General features: G+C 42.7%; 1 protein-coding gene across 1 annotated transcript in view; it reads left to right on the top strand.

Annotated features, from left to right (window-relative positions):
• Window positions 1-14,339: 14,339 nt before the first annotated feature.
• Window positions 14,340-22,822, top strand: part of NINJ2 (ninjurin 2) — a gene marked incomplete at its 5' end in the record, with an annotated part of 71,803 nt that continues 63,320 nt past the window's right edge. Inside the window, one exon of the mRNA XM_084254600.1 lies at window positions 14,340-14,372. Coding sequence (XP_084110726.1) covers window positions 14,340-14,372 — 33 coding nt within the window. The remainder of the gene's footprint in view (window positions 14,373-22,822) is intronic.

Genomic DNA, 22,822 nt, shown 5'->3' with positions numbered 1-22,822 from the left:
TAGTCATTCAAATAATTGTCTGTGTTCCATGGTTCAGAAGAATCCTGTTTGAGAACACTTCTTGGAGTATGACATCGAAGTGGCTTACAAGGTCTTAGAATATAGTCATTGAAAGTTTTTCTAGATATTACCAATTTATTCTCCAAAATGTATCCTATAATTTCCATCAGATGTTTATGAAAGTTCTCTTTTTCCTACATCTTTATTAACACTTGCTGCTGTCAATCAATTATTTTGAGGCAATCTTCTGTGTGTGAAGAAGTATCTCTGTTGTTTTAGTTGAATGTCCCTGATTATTAGTGAAATGGAATATTTTTTTCATATTTAACACCTGAATTTCTTTTTCTGTGCATTACCAGTTCAAAGTCTTTGCCCATTTCTTACCCAGGTTATGTTTTTCCCATTGATTTATAGTAGTTTTTTATACATTTTTGAATCAAATACTTCATCTGTTATGCATTTGCCCATCTGAAGGTGATTCTGGTATATCTTTCACCTACACGGCACTCACCACCACCACTAAAGTCACTTTTTTTTTAAAGATTTTATTTATTTATGCATACAAGAGCTAGAGTACAGGCAAGAGGTGTAGGGGTGGGTGAGAGGATTCACCAGAGACAGAGTGGAGAACAGAACAGGCAGACTGAGTGAAATACACTGCTGAGGGGAGCAGCAGGTGAGTCAGGAGAGGTCTGCTGAGCCATGTGGGTTTCTCTCTGGTGGGCTGGGGATAGAACTTGTGCTGCAGAGGCCGCAGATTGCTTCATAGTGTGGTGCTTAACCCCTTGCGCCACCAGGGAAGCCCTTACTAAAGTCACTTCTATCTAAAATTTTACATGTCTAAACCCTAGAAAATTTTACACCAAGCTACAAAGAGTTCTTCTAAATTTATCAGTGCATTAATTTATTCCTTCTCTCCCTAAGGAGCTGCTTCTCTGAACAGAGGACATATTCTATACTTGCCTCAATTGCAAAGAATTTTTAAATGGTCAGATCTGTACAAGGCTGTGCTTGGTTGAGCACAGTTATTGTTACCCAAAGATCAGCCAGTTCAAATGCTCTCCTCATAGAGGCCTTTTTTGACCTAGTGGATAACAGAACTGTTTGAAATAAGCTGACCAGTCCTTTAAATGAAACTGGATTTGTGGTTACTCTCTGACAGACAGGGCAGAATAGTCAATGGTCGCCTGTCTTCATGAATTGGCAGTAGTGTCTTGAAAAGGGAACATGAGCTTCAAAGACATGCTAAGTGCAAAAATAGTGTGGTAATTATAGGAGTAAGTGGAGAGTCAAATGTTTCCTAAAACATCATCACTATTAAAATAGACTATGTTGAGAAATAAGCAAGGATCGAGAAATAATTTACAGTATCTCCCCCTTTTTTTAAGTTTCCAAATATTCTGTCATAGACAATATGAATTTTTAAAATGCATAACAAGAAGCAAAACCAAAGTAGAACCCAACCCACCGTGATGGCAAGGACTCTCAGTTTCTCAAGTAGGTGTTCGCTTCAAGTCAGGGGAGAAATCAAAGGCAGAAAAGTCTAAGGGTCTTTCCCATTTGTCAACTGTTCAAAGTAAAGTTGAAAGTGCTAGAAATCTACAGGTTTACCCCAGCTGGGGGAGGAAGTGGCCAAATGCTGTGACTGAGAAGTGCAGAGAAAAAGCACTGATGATGGAGTGGAGGAACAGAAGGGGCGAGTGAGAAGGGAAAATGGTGGCTTGACCAAGTTGGTGGGTGTAGTGAAATAGGTTTTCATGCCAAGCTTTACGCAAGGTGCAGGGAACAGAACACAAGAGTTGTGATGTAAAGAGACACGAACATAATCCTTGACTATGCTGCTAACCAATGCCGACAGCGGGCAAGTTTCTCATCCTCTTCTGTGAAATGGAGGTGATGCCTGAAGTTTTCATGAGCCTTAAATACGATCATGTCTGCGTAAGTACTTGGTAAACGCTGAAGTTCCAAACACAGGCTAGTTATTATTAATGAGAAAAGGGCACGGGGAGAAAATGGAGCTCCATGCTGGGGCAGGGCTGGCAGATGTTCCTGTCCGTTCATTGTGATTTTCCTGGGGTTACATTCCTGATGGGAGTCCTCTGAACACAGGGATTGGGGAGAAAATACTTTGTACTGCACTGCTCCTATCTGAAGTCTAACAATGTTGTTTTTTATTTTATCTCTTCTTACAACATTGGGTTCAGAATGCAAATCCGCAAAGGGCACCAAGTCATCTAGAAAGATGCATTTTGATAGGTAGAAACTTAATATCAAACAAAGAGGGATTTTTCCTCCCCCAAAGTCCTTCACTCCTGTGAGCAGGGTGACATCACCAGCTATTGTTAAAGAAGAAACTTGAGTGTTCTTTCCTTCACACACCCCTAAAGCTGTTGTTGCATTTTGTGATTTACTTTCCCCTAAAAATAAACTGTAAGCTGTCTTCCTTTTAACCACAGTTCACCACCACCAAAAAAAAGTAACATGTGGGAGGAAGCGAATTGTGAACAGTGATGGACTCTACTCCTCCCCCAGTTCCTGATTCCAGAGATCACAAATAGGGTCGCAATTTTCTTTTTTTTTTTTTTCATTTTTTTTAATTTTTTTTATAAATTTTATTGTTATATTCCCCATACAATTGCAGCCCCCCCATTCTGACCCCAATCCCTCCCCTCCCGCCCCCGCCCCCCTAAAAGTGTCTCTGGTTCATAGTTTTTTGTTGATTTTGATTTTCACTTTCTTATAGTTATTCATTTTCCTGGTCCCTTATTTAAGTTTTCTAGATTCCTGCTATGAGTGAGACCATCCGGTATTTTTCTTTTTCTTTTTGGCTTATTTCGCTGAGCATGATCCCTTCCAGCGCCATCCATGTTGCTGCAAATTGCATGTGTTTATCTTTTTTGAATGCTGAGTAATATTCCATGGTATATATGTACCACATCTTCTTGATCCAGTCATCTATTTTTGGGCATTTGGGTTGTTTCCAAAGCTTAGCTATTGTAAACAGTGCTGCTATAAACATAGGGGTGCAGGTGTTCTTTGGAATGGATGTTTCTGTGTCCTTTGGGTAAATACCTAGGAGTGGAATTGCTGGATCATATGGAAGCTCTATGTTTAGTAGGTCCAGAAATCTCCACACAGCTCTCCACAGTGGTTGGACCAGTTTGCACTCCCACCAACAGTGCAGAAGAGTTCCTTTTTCTCCACACCCTCGCCAACATTTGTTGTTGCTAGTTTTTTTAATATGTGCCATTCTCACTGGTGTAAGATGGTATCTCATGGTAGTTTTGATTTGCATTTCCCTGATGACAAGTGATGTTGAACATTTTTTCATATGCCTGTTGGCCATTTGCATTTCCTCTTCAGAGAAGTTTCTTTTAAGCTCTTCTGCCCATTTTTTGACCGGATTATTTTCTTTGTTGTTGTTGAGTCTCATCAGCTCTTTGCAGATTTTTGTGATCAGTCCTTTATCATTAGTGTTGGGTGCAAAAATGTTCTCCCAGTTGGTGGGGTTTCTCTTTGTTTTTGTTATTGTCTCTTTTGCTGTGCAAAAGCTCTTTAATTTGATGTAGTCCCAGCTGTTTATCTTTGCCTTCACTATCACTGTTTTGGGTGATGTGTCTGTAAAGATGTCTTTGATGTGCAAATCACGTAGTGTTTCGCCTATATTTCCTTCTATATATTTTATGGTTTCAGGTATTATGTCTAGTTCTTTAATCCATTTTGAGTTGATTTTTGTGTATGGTGTGAGGTGGTGGTCAAGCTTCATTCTTTTGCATGTAGCGTAGGGTCGCAATTTTCATTGAGGAACAGAGGACTCCAAAGAAATTCTAATATGCATTGAACTAAATTTGGCTCTTGGCTTTGAACTTCCTAGGAAAAGGCCTAATAGTTCCTTTCCTTATTACCCTGCTGAAGTCGCTCCTATGAATTCCGTGTTACAGGTGTGGCTGGTGAGATTTAAGCCAATTTCCCAAAGTCTAGAGTAGTGTAGAGTAAGGTTTTTAATTTTAGCTTCAAATGTGACCCTTTTGACATGGGACTTTCAAAGAGGAGGTTAACAAACACCCCCCCACCCCCAGGATATTTGAGAGAGAGAGAGTGTGTGTGTGTGTGTTTGTGTGTGTGTGTGTGTCTAAGGGGGAACTGAAAATTGTACTCCATATATAATATTATTTGTGCTTGGAAATAAATCCTATTACTTTCATTTTGCAAATTGTAGGATGTAAAATTTGACAAAAATATTCTCTTCTTGCAAAGATCTCTTCAATGTGGAAGACACTCAGAGCATTGAGAGTGAGATGTTTATATTCTAGTTATGAGACGAGGGGTATGGACTGAGTCTTCATGATTACATGAAGTTTCTGCTTTGGCTCATTGGTGCTGCAGTGGAATTATTTTCAATGCTTTATCATCTGGAGCATCACTATTTCTCACAAATAACCACTATCTTTCCCCTGTATTTAGGGTTTGAATGCTTTCGTCCCCTACCAAATTCATATGTTGAGATTATAACCCCCAAAGGTGATGGTACTAGAACATGGTATCTTTGGGAAGTGACTAGGCACCCTGATGAACAGTACTAGTGCTCTTATAAGAGAAATCCTACAAAGTTCCCTAGCTTCTCCCACCATGTGAGATACAATAAAAAGTCTGCAACCTGGAAGAAGACCCTCATCTGATCATGCTGGCACCTTGATCTTGGATGTCCAGCCTCCAGAACTATTAGCAAGAAATTTCTGTTGTTTATAAACTATCTAATTGGTAACATTTTGTTACAGTAGCCCAAAAGGACTAAAATACAAAGAAGAAAAACAGCTTTGATGATATAAAAAATGGAAGCCAACACAATATAAGATTTTATGTATAGTATAAGCCCCACTTTATTATAATATTTTGCTAATTTATAAGTTAGTATGAGAGGTGGTATGTTGTAGTTGGAGAAAGCATGGACTTGCAGGGCCTCTCTGGTGGCGTAGGGGTTAAAGTCTCGGCACTATCAAGCTATCACCAGCCACAGAGTTCAATCCCCTGCCAGGGAGCTAACCGACATGGCCCAACAGACCTCTCCTGTCTTTCCCGCTGCTCCCCTCAACAGTGTGTTTCAGTTGATCTGCCTGTTCTGCTCCCCACTCTGTCTCTGGTGAACTCTCTCTCTCTCTCTCTCTCTCACACACACACACACATACACACACACACCTGTACCTGTGGCCTACACCCCAGTTCTTGTATGCATAAATAAATAAAAAATAAATCTTTAAAAAAAACCATAGACTTACAATCAGAAAGACTAAGATATGAATATGGTCTCTACTTACTAGCTATTTAAATTTAAACAATTATTTCCACTCTCTGATCCCCACTTGTCTGCAAAATAGAGGCAGTGGGGGAAGAATTACACTTATTCTAGAGGTGATGAATTAAATTAGCACTAATTTAGGTAAGTAGTTGACACAAAGCATTCTACTAATGATTGTATTAGTATTTGAGAAATGACACAAAGAGTCAGCTTCAGGGACATAAGACTGCGGTCACAAAGGGCCCCAGACTTGGAGGGGCTCTCTTCATACTTGGTTTAATACTCTGCTTTGTCATCACATTTTCATTTTGCACCAGACCCTGCAAATTATGTAATTGGTCTCAGGACACAAACACACACAGACCAAGGGAAAAGTTTTGGGTGTTTTTAAGGGTGCTTTTCATTGTATCTCTTACTCTCTTATCTACCCTACATTTTCCATAATGAACATATATTACTTTTTTAATCAGGAAAAAAAGTAAATATGTGTTCCTTTATAATATTGTTGTCCCCATTTTGTGGATGAGTGAAACCAAGGTAACAGATAGGAAATGACTCATCTAAGATCACAAAACAATTGATGTCACATTGTGACCAAGTACTCAGGAAACTGCCTTTCTAACTTTGTATCCCGCTCACTTGGGTCTGAGTTACCCACAGTTTTTCTAACAAGAATCTCTTTGGGTATCGGGCTTGGTTTGGGGAACCAGCACTAAATTGTATAAAAGGGGGCTCCCCTCAAAAGCCCAAGATCTTCACTCTGTGCTCATCTGCCTGCGCTGACTGCTGTGGAATGTTGAGACGTATAAGCCATGCATGGTCCCTGTTCTCAAAGGACTTGCAGACCATTTATATACAAAGCAGTGATGTAAATACTGCTGTGCCAACTGTAAATGTAAGAACAGCAAAGGAGAGTTGAGAAAGTTTAGCACAAAGATTTTTCAGTGGTGTTGCTCACAAGGAAAAAATGAAGATTGCTGGAGTTTTATTCCTTTTCATTTCTGCCAGCTGCCCTCAGTGAAGGTAGTGAAAGGTAAACAGAGTGCAGGAGAGCAGGGTAGAAACACACAGAATAACTCAATTTGCATATTCCTCATTGTGTGTTAAAGGTCTCCTTTGACAAAATCCCACAAAAGAGGTTTCTTTACTTCACATTCACAGTTTCTCAGGCTCACATTTTGAATTTTCCCCTTCTGCATTTTCTCTTCCCCTTCCACTTCTTATAGTCCAAATCAGGACTATTCTGTCCTGTGTCCCACATTAAAAGTTCTATGAACACACATTCATTTTATCCCTGCTTCACTAATCTTTCATCCTGCAAGAACCAAGCTTACAATTTAAGTTCCACTCAGCAGCACAGAAAATCTTCATGAACTCTTATCTTTAAAGAACATCTAGAACTCATCTGTGGCAGAATTATCTAGGCTCAGGCTAGACACTTTGGGCTGAGATAAAGGAGAACAAGAGAGGAGAAAAAGAACAAAAGAGAGGCTCAGGAGGATTAAATAGTCAGGCTTATACTGATGATACGCATATGGAAATTAATATTAGTCTCATTTACTGAGTTTTTACTCTGTGCCAGACAGATAATTTGCTCTACATTCATGATCTGATTTAGCTTGATCCTCACAATGAGCTTTATTAATTATGTACTACAAATTATGTTCCGTTTTTACAGGGAGAATGGAATCAGAGTAACTTGCTCAAAGCACAGCTAGTCAAAACTCAGAATGTACAATACCAAGGGTGACTCCTAAGGTACACTGTGGACCTTGGGTGATCATGATGTGTCAGTGTGGTTTCATCAGTTGTAACAAATGGTCCCGGTGCTTGGTGCCAGTGTTGATAGTGGGGAGGCAGTGGGTGTGTAGGAACAGGGGGTATCTGAGGACTCGTTGTGTTGTGTATTCAATTAAGCTGTGAATATAAAACCTGCTCTAAAAATAAAGTCTGTTTAAAACACAAATAGTAAATAGCAAGATCAAGAGTCTCAATATCCCCCCATTCAATTCTACTACATGGGTAGAAATAATGATAGGGAGAGTGTGTATGTGTGTGTGTGACAGAGAGAGAGAGAGAGAGAGAGAGAGAGAGAGAGAGAGAGACCCTACTGTAGATCACACTGGAGTGTGTGTTAGTAGTTGTGCTAAGTAATAGTATGGGAAGAAAAGGAAAAGAAAACTTGAGTCTTGGTAGCTTGCGATCTTGAGGAGGTCGCTTTGGTTTTAGCTTCCTCATCTATAAATTGCAACTGGCTCATTGTGAGAGTCAGATGAAGTAAAGTATGAGGAAAGTACTTGAAATATTGAACAACTATCCCCACGTCCGTTGTCACACACTCCACTCCCACGATTAAAGAGGTAACCAGGAAACTTAGCTTCTAATTCTCTCCTTCTACCTTCCCCTCAAAGCTACCTCTGCCATCAGAAAGAGTTGGACTGGTACATCCATCTTGAGTTTTTTGAGTCTCTGAATTCTGATTTCCAAACTCTACTCAGAACTCCACTTTTGGGCTAGCTGAGCCTCCTGTCAGCCATGCATGCTGTCCAGCCATGCACGCTGTTCTTTACCCCTGAGCCCACTCCCTGTGGCAGCTTCTGGCTTTATCTTCCCCACACCTCAAGCCTGAGTCTTTTTTGCTCTTTGAGAGGTGATGCAACAGTAACACTCAACATCTCTGTCTGAGGGATGCTTTGTCAGCAAAAAAGACCTCTGTGCCAGCCCCCCAGCTATTGCTAGGACAGTGGCCATAATTTTGAGTGTGGTATTAAAAGTCTTTTTTCTGTTCTTTTTTTTTTAAAAAAAAAATATGTCATTTGAAGAAATGAGAAACTGCATAATTTTGTGTAACTTCTGACACCCATAGGCCCTTAGAGATTTATAAACCATGACACCTGTCCAGAATTCAAGGATTCCCAAGAAATGCTTTAAGGGATAACTTGAGAAAGACGGTAATATGGGGGGGGGGGGCAGGAATGGGTGGGACTTTAGGATCCGAGGTGCTTCACTTGAATCTGCTTTATAAGAACTTATGTATCAGGTTTCTTTTAAGAAAGGGGTTCCCTTGCTTTAAACAGTTCAAAAACCACTGACCTTTCTCCTATTACTAAGAAACATCAGCTATTACCCTCCCGTAAGTCACCAAGAAAGTGCCAGGCACCTTTTAACTTTACCTCAGAGGTAAGAGGTAAGAAATGTTCCATCAACACGAGGAAGCTCTGTTCTTAATCATTAATCTTAATCATTCATTGAACAGTGAGTCACAACACAGTTAAAATCCCCCTACCCTGAACGCAAAAGAACGAAGGGGAATTTTACTTACCACAACCAAGAGCATCCCTGGGCCTCAAGGGACATTCCCATGAGAGTCGTACGCCCCAAGTTCCTATTTATGTCGAATCAGGTTTTGTCTAATGAACATCAATCAAGAAATGAGTGGCCAGGATGGTAGAGCTAAATATGTGACAGTCACTCTAAGCAACGTTTTGAATATTCTGAATTTTCGCCTAAAATACCACTGTCTAAAAACGGTAGCTACTGGGCCTCCCTGGTGGCGCAGCGGTTGAGCGCTGGGTTGCGAAGCTGCCTGCGGCCTCTGCGGTGCCGGTTCGATCCCCGGCTGCTCCCCAGCCACCAGAGGAGGGTCCCGCATGGCGCGCAGACCTCTCCTGCCGCCCGCTGCTCCCCTCAGCAGTGTACTTCGGTCCTTCTGCCTGCTCTGCTCCCCGCTCTGGCTCTGGTGAATTCTCTCACCCTCCCGCACTTCTGACTGTACCCAGTGCATGTATAAACAAAACAAACAAACAAATAAATAAAACATGCCTCTATAAAAAAAATAAATAAAACGGTAGCTACTGTCCAATTAAATAGCGACTAGCTATTAAAAGGTACATCTAGGCCCACCCTGGTGGCGTAAGGGGTTAAGCACTGCACTGTGAGGCAATCCGAAGCCTCTGCAGCATGAGTTCGATCCCTGCCAGGCGTGGGAGGTACCCACATAGCACAGCAGACCTCTCCTGACTTGCCCTCTGCTCCCCTCAGCAGTGTATTTTGGTGGATCTGCCTTTTCTGCTCCCCACTCTGTCTCTGGTGAATCCTCTCACCCCCCACACCTCTGGCCTGTACCCCTGCTCTTGTATACATAAATAAATAAATCTTTAATTAAAAAAGGTACATCTATCAAAATTAATGAAATTTAAATTCCACAGCCACACTAGCCACACTTCGTATGTTCAATACCTACATGTGGTTAGTGGTTGCAGTTCAGAATGGTGAAGATGGAAATGTTTTTTAACATTTCTATTATTTCAACATTTCCCTCATTGCAGAAAGTTGCTTTGGACAGTGCTTGCTTGAGTCATCCAATCTAATCCAACCTGGCCTCCCCCATTAGTGTCTATACTGGTAGCGCCTTCTACAGACTCCTCCCAAAACATCTCGCCTTCCCATTCACCCTGCAGTGGAACCCTTTGGAGTAATGGCTTTGGAAGTGGCTGAATTAATGTGTAAATAGTAAGGATGCTTAACTTTCACATACTAAAATTCAGACCCATATCTGAGAGCTCACAATGTTACACAAGAAATCTTTAAACACATCTTCAAAGCAGAATTTAAGAACTGGAGGGAGCTTAGTAATCATCATTTTTGACAGTTTCACAAAGAACAATATAAGACCCAGAGAAGTTCAGTGACTTGCCTAATACAGCAGGATGACTCAGCGCACACAGAAAAACCCAGGTCACCTGGTTTTTACCCTAAGGCTTATCTCACTATTCAACATTAAAGGATCTTCTTATTGCTGACATATTCAGTACCTTATAACTACTATGCTCCTCCTGTATAGCAACAGAGCTCTTAGGGGTTCACTGTGCCCCCCACCTCCATTCCATGACCACTTTCTGGCTTGCTCTGGGTATTTACTTGTGCATAAGGTCAAGTGTGTTCTCAAAAACATACTTCCAAGAGGCAGTTTCCCTAGAAATATCCCTTGGGCTTCATACTATAAACGTCACTCTCACTGTAAAGAGAAATAGGAACAGATTGAACAGCATCCATGTAGATACCGTTTCAGTATCACAACCAAATGTCAGAACACTTTTCACTATAGTTTCACTTTCTTGCACGTGTATTTCCCAGGGAATGTGTTTTGTGATTTTTATACCCCCGCAGTGTTTGACATATTATCCTTGCAGTAGGGGCCCAGCTGTTACCTCTCAAGTGGAAACTGGACTTAAAAGACCTGGCCTGAAAGATTAGACATGGTGGTGATCACTTGAACTCTAGATTCTCTTCCTGCTATACCCTAGCCCAGAGGTCAGCACACTATGACCCGCGGGGCCAAATCTGGACCACTATCTCCTTTTGTAAGTTAAGTTTTATTGGCACTCACAGCCATACTCACACATTTACACTTAGTCAATGGTGGTTTTCCTGCTACAATAGCAGAGCTGAGGAGTTGCAACAGAAAACATATGGTCCACAAGACTAAAAAGTAATTGCTTTCTGGCCCTTTACAGGAAAACTTTGCTGATTCCTGATCCAGAATTACAGTAGATAAACTACTTTCCAAATTTTGCTTGCTATTGACTTCCAAATGATGCCTATGAGGTGTGGAAAGGTTCAAATCTAGAAAAATCTCTCCAAACTATAACCATTATTAAGGCAATTATGAGTGTTTTCTTTTAGAACCAATGTACTTATTAACTTATTAACAAGGGTGTGTGTGTGTGTGTGTGTACACATAGATACACAGATCTATAGATATAGATATTCAGGTGTTTGTCTTTTTTGTATTTTCTTGCTCAATTTCCCCTCTATCAGTCAGATGGATCCATACTATCTGAGGGGATCAAAATTGTCACAAGAATGCAAAAAGAAATAGTTTTGCTCCTGACATCCCAAATAAGGTTTTCCAGCAAGACAGTTTATGTTTGATTGCCAGGTTTTGTTGAATAAAGATTGTAGTAATTTATTTCCTCTTTGAGTGATTATCATAGGCTTCCATGTAAGGTATTTTTCCAAACAAACAGGAAAAAAAAAAAAAAGAAAAAGAAAGAGCTTACCTTTCCTGATCCTAGATTATGGGAATTATGGAACAGAAAGCATATGTCCCAATCTCTACTCTCGGAGCCAAAATCACGGAGAAGAGCGTGGAGTCAATTCAGCTTGCCTGGGTTCAAATCTTGGTTAAAACTTAGGCAATTTAAGTTCCCTGTGCTTCTGTCCTCTTACCTGTAAAACAAGGATATAACACTACCTACCTTACAGAATTGCTCTGAGAAGGCAGTGAGCTGTGTTAGAGTGCTTGTCACACAAGGGTGTTGTTATAAGGGGGTGGTGAAAACAATGGCTATTATTGGTAGATTTTTTTCAAGTGATGCTGAGAAAAGAGCTGGCTCTATATCTTACTCTCGTTTTGTAGTCTGGAGGGAGATCACCACAACGTGAAACAGCCACATCAAAGCAAACTCTACTGGAAGTGGGGTTCAGCTGCCCATATCCAGAGACTGTCAGCAGCCTTCAGCCCTACATACCCAAAGGATGCAGGAGCATTAGCCCAGGGTCTGGTCTGAAAGTTTTTCACTGGGGTGGACCACTGAGCTGGTACTACAGAGATGGGAGCACCTCAAGTCAGAGCAGGCCTCAGGATGGCCCACATCACCACAAAAGCTACACTGTGGCAGAGTTGATAAGGGAGCACACTGGGTCCTTAAGAGCAGAAAAAGAATGAACCATGAGTTATCCTGTCCCCACACCTGAGCCACCAGGCCTGCAGAGACCAAGAAGCAGGCGCAGTCTCTTCTCAGCAGCCAACAACTTGGGGGTAGAGAGGAAGGGGAGGGAGAAGGGAGAGGAGTGACCACCTACCAGCAGATCCACAGCAGAGACCAGCAGAGATGGACAGGCCCAGAGCACATCCGAGATTCATCACTCTCTACCACCGAGCATATTAAACCATGCCCCAGGTGCCACCTTTCTGGGGGAGGGGTGGAAAACTGAAAGACTGAGCATTTTCTCGAAACTAGACTGTTCACCATTTAAATGAAGTCCAACTACGTTCAAGATTAGACTGAAATATAGTTTTTTTTTAAAAAATTATTTTATTTATGCATACAAGAGCTGGGGTGTAGGCCGGAGGAACGGGGCATGAGAGGATTCACCAGAGACAGAGTGGGGAGCAGAACAGGCAGATCCACTGAAATACACGGCTGAGGGGAGCAGTGGGCGAGACAGGAGAGGTCTGCTGCGCCATGTGGGTCAGTCCCCTGGCTGGGGATCAAACTCAGGCTGCAGTGGCTGGCAATAGCTTAATAGTGCTGAGACCCCTGTGCCACTAGGGAGGCCCCTGAAATATAGTCTTCATCACACTGCCCAATTCTCCCTTTCCCTACTAGTCCAGCAGGATGGAGGCTTATAAATACATTACTAGATTATTGTTTTTTTTTTTTTAAATAAAGCAATTGTAAGGGGTTACATTTGAGCATGATGAGAATAAATGTTGTGTGGCCCTGCTGCTCCTCACCTCGCCCACCCCTTTTATTTTTATTTTTATTTATTTATTTTAAAGATTTATTTATTCATGCATACAAGAACTGGGGTACAGGCCAGATGTGCGGGAAGATGAGAGGATTCACCAGAGACAGAGTGGGGAACAGGCGGGGAACAGGCAGACTGACCTAAATACACTGCTGAGGGGAGCAGCCGGCAAGACAGGAGAGGTCTGCTGCGCCATGTGGTTACTCCCTGGCCAGCTGGGAATCGAACCTGCACTGAACCACCTGTGCCACCAGGGAGGCCCAACCCTTCACCCCTTTTAAACTACCAGTTGGATTCCTCCCCCTTTAACACGGTCCTCTTCTCCCCATGCTCACTCACAGACAAAGCCACACATAAACAAGCTGCTGTCTAAAACTAGCTTCAGGGGCCTCCCTGGTGGCGCAGCGGTTGAGCGCTGGGTTGCAAAGCTGCCCGCAGCCTCTGCAGCGCCGGTTCGATCCCCGGCTGCTCCACGGCCACCAGAGGAGGGTCCCACATGGTGCGCAGACCTCTCCTGCCGCCCGCTGCTCCCCTCAGCAGTGTACTTTGGTCCTTCTGCCTGCTCTGCTCCCTGCTCTGGCTCTGGTGAATTCTCTCACCCTCCCGCGCTTCTGACTGTACCCAGTGCTGGTATAAACAAACAAACAAACAAACAAACAAATAAATAAAAATAAAATAAAACTAGCTTCAGGAACAAGTCCCGAGAGTTGTAGGCTGTAAGGTAAACAAGAGAAAGAAAATATCTCCAAAAAAAAGACTCACGCCTGGTAGCTTTTCTTTTCAAAGTAGGGAAAACTACTGGCATAAAGAGAATTTGAAGGTATAACATTTTCCTGCTCTCTTTCTGGCTAATGAAGAAAGAAAATGAGAGTAACAAACAACCTGTCAATAATGCTTGTTTGGAGAATAAGTTTTATGTTTTGGGACCTCTTCAGTAAACGACTTTTTTTTTTAACTTTGGAGCTGGAGAGAACATAGGGAAGAATAGCAGAAGTGCCTGGACCTCTGTCTTAGGAATTTGCTGGTGGTCACCCCATCCTTGGTGACTGGGTACCCTCCTAGGTCCACCGTTGTGAAGTCAGGCAGCCCCCCTCAGGTTGTTTTTCAAATTCCTTGATAAATTTGCAGAGTGTCTATGCCAGTTGCAAAGTCACTAGCTCAAAGCTCAGCTCAAAGCTGAATGACCTCAGATGGCATCTCTGGGCCTGGAGGGCATTCGAGCCCCTGGGCTGTCACTACCAACTCAGCAGGCCACCTATTGATGTGCCACCCGCTGGAGTGGGCTCGCATACACACATACACACAAGTGTATGCACGTGTACCTCCCCCCGGGGCTGAGCCCAAAGACAGGCATCCCACATCGGATGGATGAATAGCAGGTCTGTCCTGCCAGCTGTGTACTCTCTCCCACCCAAAGAAAGCAGCAGACGCAGACAGCAGAGCCTGGAGTAGCCCACACAGTCTGGGACCGGCACCCGGGGTGTGTGAGGCACTTGAGGGCAGCAAGATGGAATCAGAAAGAGAAACCATAGACTTTCAGGTAAGTCCTCTCTGGCAGAGAGAAGTGGGGATTGCGAGCAGAGATGAAGTTGGGGAATGAAAGGATTAATATTTCGGACACTTGATATTCTCCCTCTAGCAGCTCTTCCCCCATTCTTTCTTATTTACCCTCCTCCAAATGCCCCCCTAAGCTTTATTTCTTTATTCTCTCTTTCTCTCCATTTCCCTGTCTGGTTCTTCACTTGTTTTGAAATATGTGAGAAAGGAATTGTTTAAATCCCTCTTGGCCTCTGCCTCCCCTTGTCAGTCAAAGGGCTAATTAGATTCATGTTACCAGAAAATGATTTCACATTCCGTGCAGCACTTTTCTGAAAACCCCAAGACAGTAGAGACTTATTTGAGAGCTGCTGGGCAGTCCTCTGGAGACAAGGAAAGATATGAGTTTTGGGGTTAGGAAGAGAGGCAGTGGGCCAACTTTGCATTTTCCCGGTTGGAAAAAATGGAGCCATTCCTCAGCTTTCTCCACAAAGCTCTCCTGTGTAGGACAGTGTCTCACTTGGAGAGAGCAAGGAAAGGAAATCAATATATAATCCACAAGGAGGAGGCAGAAACATGTGCTCCTCCCTGCTGGGACACACTGGGAGATCATCAGGAGTCCCAATCTACCACCATCAGGGAAGGGACTGGAATGTTCTGGTGAGAGGAGAGCTGGCACTTCCCAACTCTGTCTATTGAATACAGTCCAGCCAATCCTTCCAGAACCATCACAGAGGTTGTAGGATAAACTTTCACTGATTTGGAGAAGGACCTTTGAGATTAGGAATTTTTGATCGAAAATTTAAGCGACACCCCAGTACATGCTTCAGACTTAAGAGAGGTTGGTGTGTGTGTGTGTGTGTGTGTGTGTGTGTGTGTGTGTACGTGTGCATGTGCACAAGGGTATTGGGTAGGGTGCTGGGAGTCTGGTGGGGTCTCTGCCCTTGGATCCTTCACCCTTCAAATTTCTAGGATTACTTACACTATTATTTCAAAACCACTCATCTAGTACAGCTTCACAGGGCAGCTTTCTTTGATTGTCATCCAGTCCAAAAGGTGGACCCACCTCAGGGCTTGCTGGTCCCTTGACCTGAGATACTCTTTCCCTTGGCTGGTTCCTTCTAGGACATTAAAATGTTGACTCAAATGTTACTGCCTCAGGGAGACCTTCCCTCCAGTCTCTGTGTAAGAGCACTCCCCCACAATTTGTCTTCTTCCCTCATTTGTTTTATTTCTTCCACAGCACTGCTCACTATCTACAGTTGCACTGTTTTGTTATTGATTATGTATTGTGATCTCTCTAGAAATCATGAACTCCCACGAGAGCAGGACCTCCTGTTTTATTCATTGTTGTAGCCCAGAGGTCTGGCCAGCATGGTACACAGGAACCACTTGGAAAATATTTGCTAAATGAATGAGTAAAGAAAACCATGAGTTAGAGGGGATTAGTAATAGGCAAAAGGTCACTCAGCCAGACTATGACAGATAAGGACTGCAACACAGGTCTTCTGACCACAGTGTGTATTCTTTTTTTACTTCATCTTATTTTTGCTTCCATTGGTTTTTAATATCTAAAGAAACAGTACTGCTCACTTTCAGTCTCTGAAGAACAAGTTTCTTATGTGCTGATTTACAGGCTAATGACTCTGCATTTGAAAGCAAGATTCAGAAAGAGGCAGGTAGGACTAAGGAGGAGGAAATCACTGGCCAGGCATTAATAAGTGTCTCTGCTTTTAATGTATAGCTAGAGTGGTAAGGTACCCTCCCTTTCTTCAGTAGAGTTATTTTCTCTCTTAATATATATTTTTTCTGATATATTTTTTCCACACCTTCTTTTCATCATTTATTTACTTGGTTGACCAGAAGTTTATCTATTAGTTTCTACAACTTTCTATCCAGCTCCCTGGATCACATAAAGTTTTGATCCATTTCAGAAACTAAGTCACCATGGTCTTCTGAGAAGGTGAGTTTTGGTTAAGAACATGTGGAGGTGGGCCTCCCCGGTGGCACAGCGGTTGAGCGCTGGGTTGCGAAGCTGCCCGCAGCCTCTGCAGGGCCGGTTCGATCCCCGGCTGCTCCCCGGCCACCAGAGGAGGGTCCCGCATGGCGCGCAGACCTCTCCTGCCGCCCGCTGCTCCCCTCAGCAGTGTACTTCGGTCCTTCTGCCTGCTCTGCTCCCCGCTCTGGCTCTGGTGAATTCTCTCACCCTCCTGCGCTTCTGACTGTACCCAGTGCATGTATAAAACAAAAAACAAACAAACAAACAAATAAATAAATAAATAAAAACATGCCTCTGTAAAAAAAAAAAAGAACATGTGGAGGTATCTGTGCCCTGATAACATGATATAGCAGCTGTCATATGAAATCCAGAAGACAGACACATATAAAGACCCTAGAGTATCATGTTCTGAATAAATAGTAGATCCTCCATTTTATTGTTGTTGATGATGGCTTCTCAGGGGTGGTAAAAATCTATTGACTAAGGTAAGCCATTCCATCCACTCATTCAATTAATATTTACTGATAAATGTCATTCATGTCTCTATGCTTGCTAGGTATGGAAAAATTCATGAGATGGTTGTAGTGGGTTGAGCTAAATAATATTGAGCTAAATAATACTCTGCATGAGCTAAATAATATTGCTCTACTTATTAGCCCCAAAACTAATTCTTAAACTTGTAAATGTGTTATTTATCCCAAGAAGGACAGAAAGTATGTGAAAGACTTATTGTTTTCCCATCCTGGCATAATATTTAAAGTAGGCAGCTTTCCTCACCATATAAACATTGCTCTACCTTTTATAATCCTGATCTTGGAGACTTCATTTATGTTAAATACATAGATTAACTCCTACTGATTACAACCCCATCACCAAACCAAACCAAACCAAACCAAACCAAACCAAACCAAACCAAACCAAGCCAAATGAAGAACAAATATTTATTGAGCTTTAACATTGTACTAAATGTGATACCTGACCTTAGAAACCTTAGAATTAAGAGGAAGAAACATACACAGTTAATTATGACATAAGGAAAATATTTAGTTAAAACAGTATTTCCTAAAAGTATGGTGCAATTGCTACCAAGAGGTAGTAAAGGCACTACCAATGGCTGACAATATTTTATTGTCAAGGCTGTCTTTATAGTTATAATTTGTATTACAAAAAACATAAATAGGGGCCTCCCTGGTGGCGCAAGGGGTTAAGCACCGCACTATGAAGCAATCTGCAGCTTCTGCAGCGCGAGTTTGATCCCCAGCCGGCCAGGGAGCAACCCACATGGTGCAGCAGAACTCTCCTGTCTCACCCGCTGCTCCCCTCAGCAGTGTATTTCACTCAGTCTGCCTTTTCTGTTCCCCACCCTGTCTCTGGTGAATCCTCTCACCCCCTGCATCTCTGGCCTGTACCCTAGTTCTTGTATGCATAAATAAATAAATCTTGAAAAAAAAACATAATCCATCAAATCTGTGATTTCAACATTGTTATTGCTTAGGATACAACTAAAGTAAGCAGCACAGAGTGTTTCACCACCTAATGCAGACCTTGACAGTGAACTGGGCACACCCTGAATGTTTTTGTAATTGTATCTGTCTAACTGTTCAGAAGCATGACTGGTTTGGATAATACAAATCACAGATCTGTGTGTCTGTGCATATTGTTACTTTCGCTTCACTAAAATGTTAAAATCATGAACAAGGTACAACTGAAGTTTGGGAAACTCCAATCTAAAAACATTTCATTTAAGCCTCTATAATCAGCCCTGCAGGTGTTTCCCCAGGTCAAGGCCTTTGGGATGGTTAGTAGTGGTACAATTGGGTGCAAAAAAGAGTGGCCCACAGTATTCATAGCAAGTTGCTTCTACCAAGTGAATGCCTGGAAATGCCCCTCTCCCTCGACAACGTGAGGTTGTGGCCACCAAGCTTCTGCCCCACTCCCTGCCCTTAGAAGCCCCGCCAGTGAGCTAAGGCTTTTGACTTGACTAGTATTTCATCTTTTCCCAGCACTCAGAGTCTGAGTATGAAGGGTTGAGGAAAATCCCTTTCTTCCCCTTGAACCAGTGTTGTCACCCCAACCCTAAGTATGAAATTCAAGCCACTCACCTTGCTCCTTCTCTGAAGAGAGCTCCTCTTCAGCTTACAGATTCCCCTAAGCAGATAAAGTTCTCTGACCACTTTTTTCCACCTGTGTAGATGCTGAGGGAGACAAGAAAATGGTCAGAGATGGTCTCCTCATTGGAGAACTAGTACAAATTCAGTGTAGAAAGGGTTAAGAACAGCAAGACACAGGATGCAATGGGAGTGGAGGTAAAAATTACTTGTGAATAGAAGGAAGGTTACAAATGAAGTATTTTCAAATGGAAGTGCCATAAAACAATTTGGTTGTATGCATCAAGAAACTCAAAGTTACACAGTAACCCCACTTCTCAAATCAGCCTGAGAAAATAACCAGAGATGTGTTCAGATATGCCAGGGTGTGAAACTTAATAATGTTATAATGCAATGTTACTCAAAATTTTGTGAAACTTTGCAAGGATAATCACAGGAATATTAGAAATAAAAAAAAAATGGAGTGTCCAAAAATGAAAGAATGGCTAAATAAATCTTGGCATGTCTATGAATGGATATGATGGATTAATTTTTTTTCAATGTTTGAGAAAAATATCTAATGGGATACCAAAGTGTTGATCATATGCTAAGTCAAAATAGTGGAATACAGAAATATTTATTCTAATTTCTTTTCAAAATAATCTAGAATAAATATGTGCAGAAAAGCCATTCTCAAGAAGTCCAACAAAATGTTAATACTGCTTACTCTTGGGTTATAAATGACTTTTCTTTATTTACTTTACTTTTACTTTTCACTGTCTTTACACATTTTCTACTAACCTATGTGTTATATATAGAATAGAAAAAAAATCCTACAATTTAAAAAAGAAAATTAGAGAAGCAGATGTGTCTATATGCAAATGAGTAGATTTCTGAATGTGGGGCATAGCACATATGTATATACATACACATATATAAATATCTAATTACCAAAGAAAATAAACAACTGGTTAATCTTTTAAAAGGCATCTCCTTTTAAGTGGTTGTCCCACTTTTTAAGTTTTGCATATTTGAGATACTTTGTTTTTCACATAGGCTTATACTCCAAGAACAGACTTTGAAATGTGAAATCCATGGACAAGCCTGCAGACCACTGAGTTTTTACACAGTCCCTTCAGCTGGATAATAACAGATACAAGTAGCAGAGGGTGAGGAAGGGGCATCCTTGATTTTGCTAGATCTTCTACCTGACAACTTCAACGTCAGTAATATATTCCACTTTCACCTAAAGAAAAATATAAAAATTACTTGTATTAGATAGATACATACATACACACACATTAGATAGATAGATATATACATACATAGATACATAGTTAGATACATAAATAAATACATAGATATGCAGATAGATACATAGACAAATGATTGAAGAATTTTGGATGGCTTTGTAGAAAAGGTAGTCACTGAACTTTGAAGGATGAACAGGACTTTGACAAGAGAAAAGTATTCTAGTGGTGAGAACATGAATAAAGGCTGGAAGCAGGAAAACACGGCATATTCAGGGAGGGTGAGTTGTCCAATTTGTCTAGTCTAAGGTGAATGGAAGAGAAATGGTAGGAAATATGATTATAGAGCACTCTTGGAATCAGATCACGATGGACCTCGGGGCCAAGTTACTCTCCTCAGGGAAGAACTCACCAATGACTGGTAATTAATGTTCTTTGCTCTGCAGAAGTGCCTGGGATCTCAGATAGAGGTACTGGAAAGGAGTGGGCAAAGAATCAAAAATGCAGTTTACCTCCCAAGACTTAGTCCCCCTGAGAGAGTTGAACCTCTAGAAAGGATCTAGTGGGGCCATCCATCTGGTAGACCACAGGTCTTGCTGTATAGAGGAGAAAACTGAGATCCAGAAAGTCTGCTATTTAATTGGGTCTTAGACTCCTCAATTATGATTTGCCCAAAGTCAACCACAACTTAGAGAAAAATATCCAATGGACAGCAGATAAACTACTCAATAAATACTATATTTGTTAACTAAGCATGTATTCAATTTGCCATACACAGTGAAAGGATCTTTCAAATACATGATGTAATCTAATCCTTCCACTACCCAGTAAGCATTACTCCACCTTTAATGGACAAGGAACTGAAGTTCACAGTACAAGATCACAGAGCAGGAATGTGGTATGACCAGGACGCACACCTAGGTGTTCTTTGCTATACTCCAGCTCAGTGGTCTTCAAGTGTGGTCCCTGGAGCAGCAGTATCCATTCCTTAGGGACTTGTCAGTAATGCAAATTCTTAGTCACTACTCTAGGCCTTCTGGGGACTGGGCTCAGCAATCTGTATTTAACAGGTCCCCTGGTGATTTCATACACACTGAAGTTTCAAAGCCACTGCCTTACATACATGATTGATTGATGTCAGGGAGCATGGAGCCTTCAAGATTGATCTCCTTTTCCCCAGGTAATCCCAGATAAGCCAATGGGTAGCGCTTGCACTGGACCTTAAGTAAAGCAGCCCACCCAGGACCAGGCAGGATACTGGCAAAGCAAGGGGCCCAGGCTGAGTAGATGCCAGGAGGGAGGAGTTGCCAGTCACTTTTTGAGAGCACAAAGGATCTAAGCCTCACAAGTCCAAACTTTTTGTTTCAATACGGGGCACCACCACACTGTCACTGCTGCTACTTGTCTACCACATACTTGAGGGGATTTACACCCACTCTGATGAGCGATAGTTTGGGATTGCTCCAGCCTGGGAAAGAGGTACGCTAGACAGGCCTACCCTACAAGGGAGATTAAGCATAATGAAGGGCACAGGTGAAGATGGATGTCTAGCCCTGCTTCTCATGGGAGGGAGAGAAGACTTGCAGGCCAAAGTAGGACTTTCCCCCAGGGCAGCCGGCACAGAAAGTTGGGGGTAGGGTGGGGTACTCCCCTTCTACAGGGTTGGAAGGGAAAAGAGCAGAAGGGTGCAGTATTCCTGAATAGTCTGGCCCTGGGTCTTAGGGACTGGAATAAGAGACAGCAGCCAGGTGGGAGAGAGTTGCGCCCTGCAATCCGGAGTGTCTGCAAAAGGACTACCGTGTCCTGAAACAGTGAGCCTCGGATCTGGAAGTTTGCCAGGCTCCATGCCAAGAGAATGGAAAACCCCTGGCCTCTCCAGAGGTGAACTCCCTGTTTCCATAACCCCCATCCAGGGAACCAGGCTTGTTTATCCTCAGGTATGAGGGTCAGGCTTTGCTTTGTTTTTATCTGCTTGCCTCGTGGCCCCAGCATCCCGTCATGGAGGCCAGGGACCAACCTCTGTCTGGAAACACATTTTCAGTCCTAATCTGTACACAACCAGGCTGGTCTCACTCCCCAGCCAGGACCTTTTCCCTTCAGCTGCAGTTTCCTAGAAATGTGACAGCCTGGTGTTATGATTCAAACCCGGTTCGTCCCTCGGGAGAGCAGGGCAGGGCAGGGCTGGCAGCGCTGGACCTTCAGTGCCACACCCTGTCTCCGTCTCCCTGATTTCCACAGCCATGTACACAGTTCAGTGCTCATCCACGTCCTGCAAGAGGATTGGGGTGGGAATGGGGAACAGAACTATCTTGCAATTTGACTTGTTCTGGTTGTCATAACAGAATCTCTGTGAGCCAGATCCTGGGCTGCTCCTGCAAATCACTGGAAGGCCAGAGCCTCCCCTGCCCTCGGAGCCTGCAGGCTGCAGAGGTCTGTGCTTTCAGGTCCTCAATGAGCAGTCAAGAGCACAGGAGCTCAGATTTCTCCATAGAGACAGAAAATGTATCCTGCTGGTTGTGGGGATTGCTTGAAGACAAGGCAGGGTGGGAAGGAGAAGAGCAAAGAGCAGACAAGTTTTCTCCCCAGAGTAGTTCCCACCAGTACCCCAAACCTCAAGAGTTCAGTATTGCCTGCACTGTCTCCGAATGCTTTTCACAGTAACTGTGGCCAGCAGGGGGCTGTTACCTCGAGATAGAGAGATAGAGAAAGAGACAGAAAGGGAGAGCACACACATATGAGAGACAGCGAGGAACCCTGTTATTTTGTTTTCCATTCTCCATGTGATCTGCAGTATTTTTTTCTCCTCCCATAAGAAGTCAGCTTCCTCCCCCATCATCCTGATGTGACCTACTTATCTACTCCCTTTAAAGGGAGGTACCCTGGAAGGCATCCCAGTTCTGGGCGGTTCTGTCTAAGTCTCAAAGAGACAGCTCTTTAATAAAGGAAATATAGAAGCTGTAAAATTGGGGGACAAGGTAATAGGGAGGTGAGGTGAGGCTGGGGAGAAGGGAAATGTGGGCTGGATGAGCCCTAGGAGAGTGTGTGTGGTACACTGTTGGCCACTGGGACTGGTACCCCCAGGACTACAGGGAGTGGGTTTTAGATTCATCCAAGAGTG

This window comes from Talpa europaea (genome assembly GCF_964194135.1).
Source record: "Talpa europaea genome assembly, chromosome: 15".
In the NCBI taxonomy this organism is placed as follows: Eukaryota; Metazoa; Chordata; class Mammalia; order Eulipotyphla; family Talpidae; genus Talpa; species Talpa europaea.
Note: the sequence above shows the minus strand (reverse complement) of the source record. Positions and strands in the feature narration are given on the sequence as shown.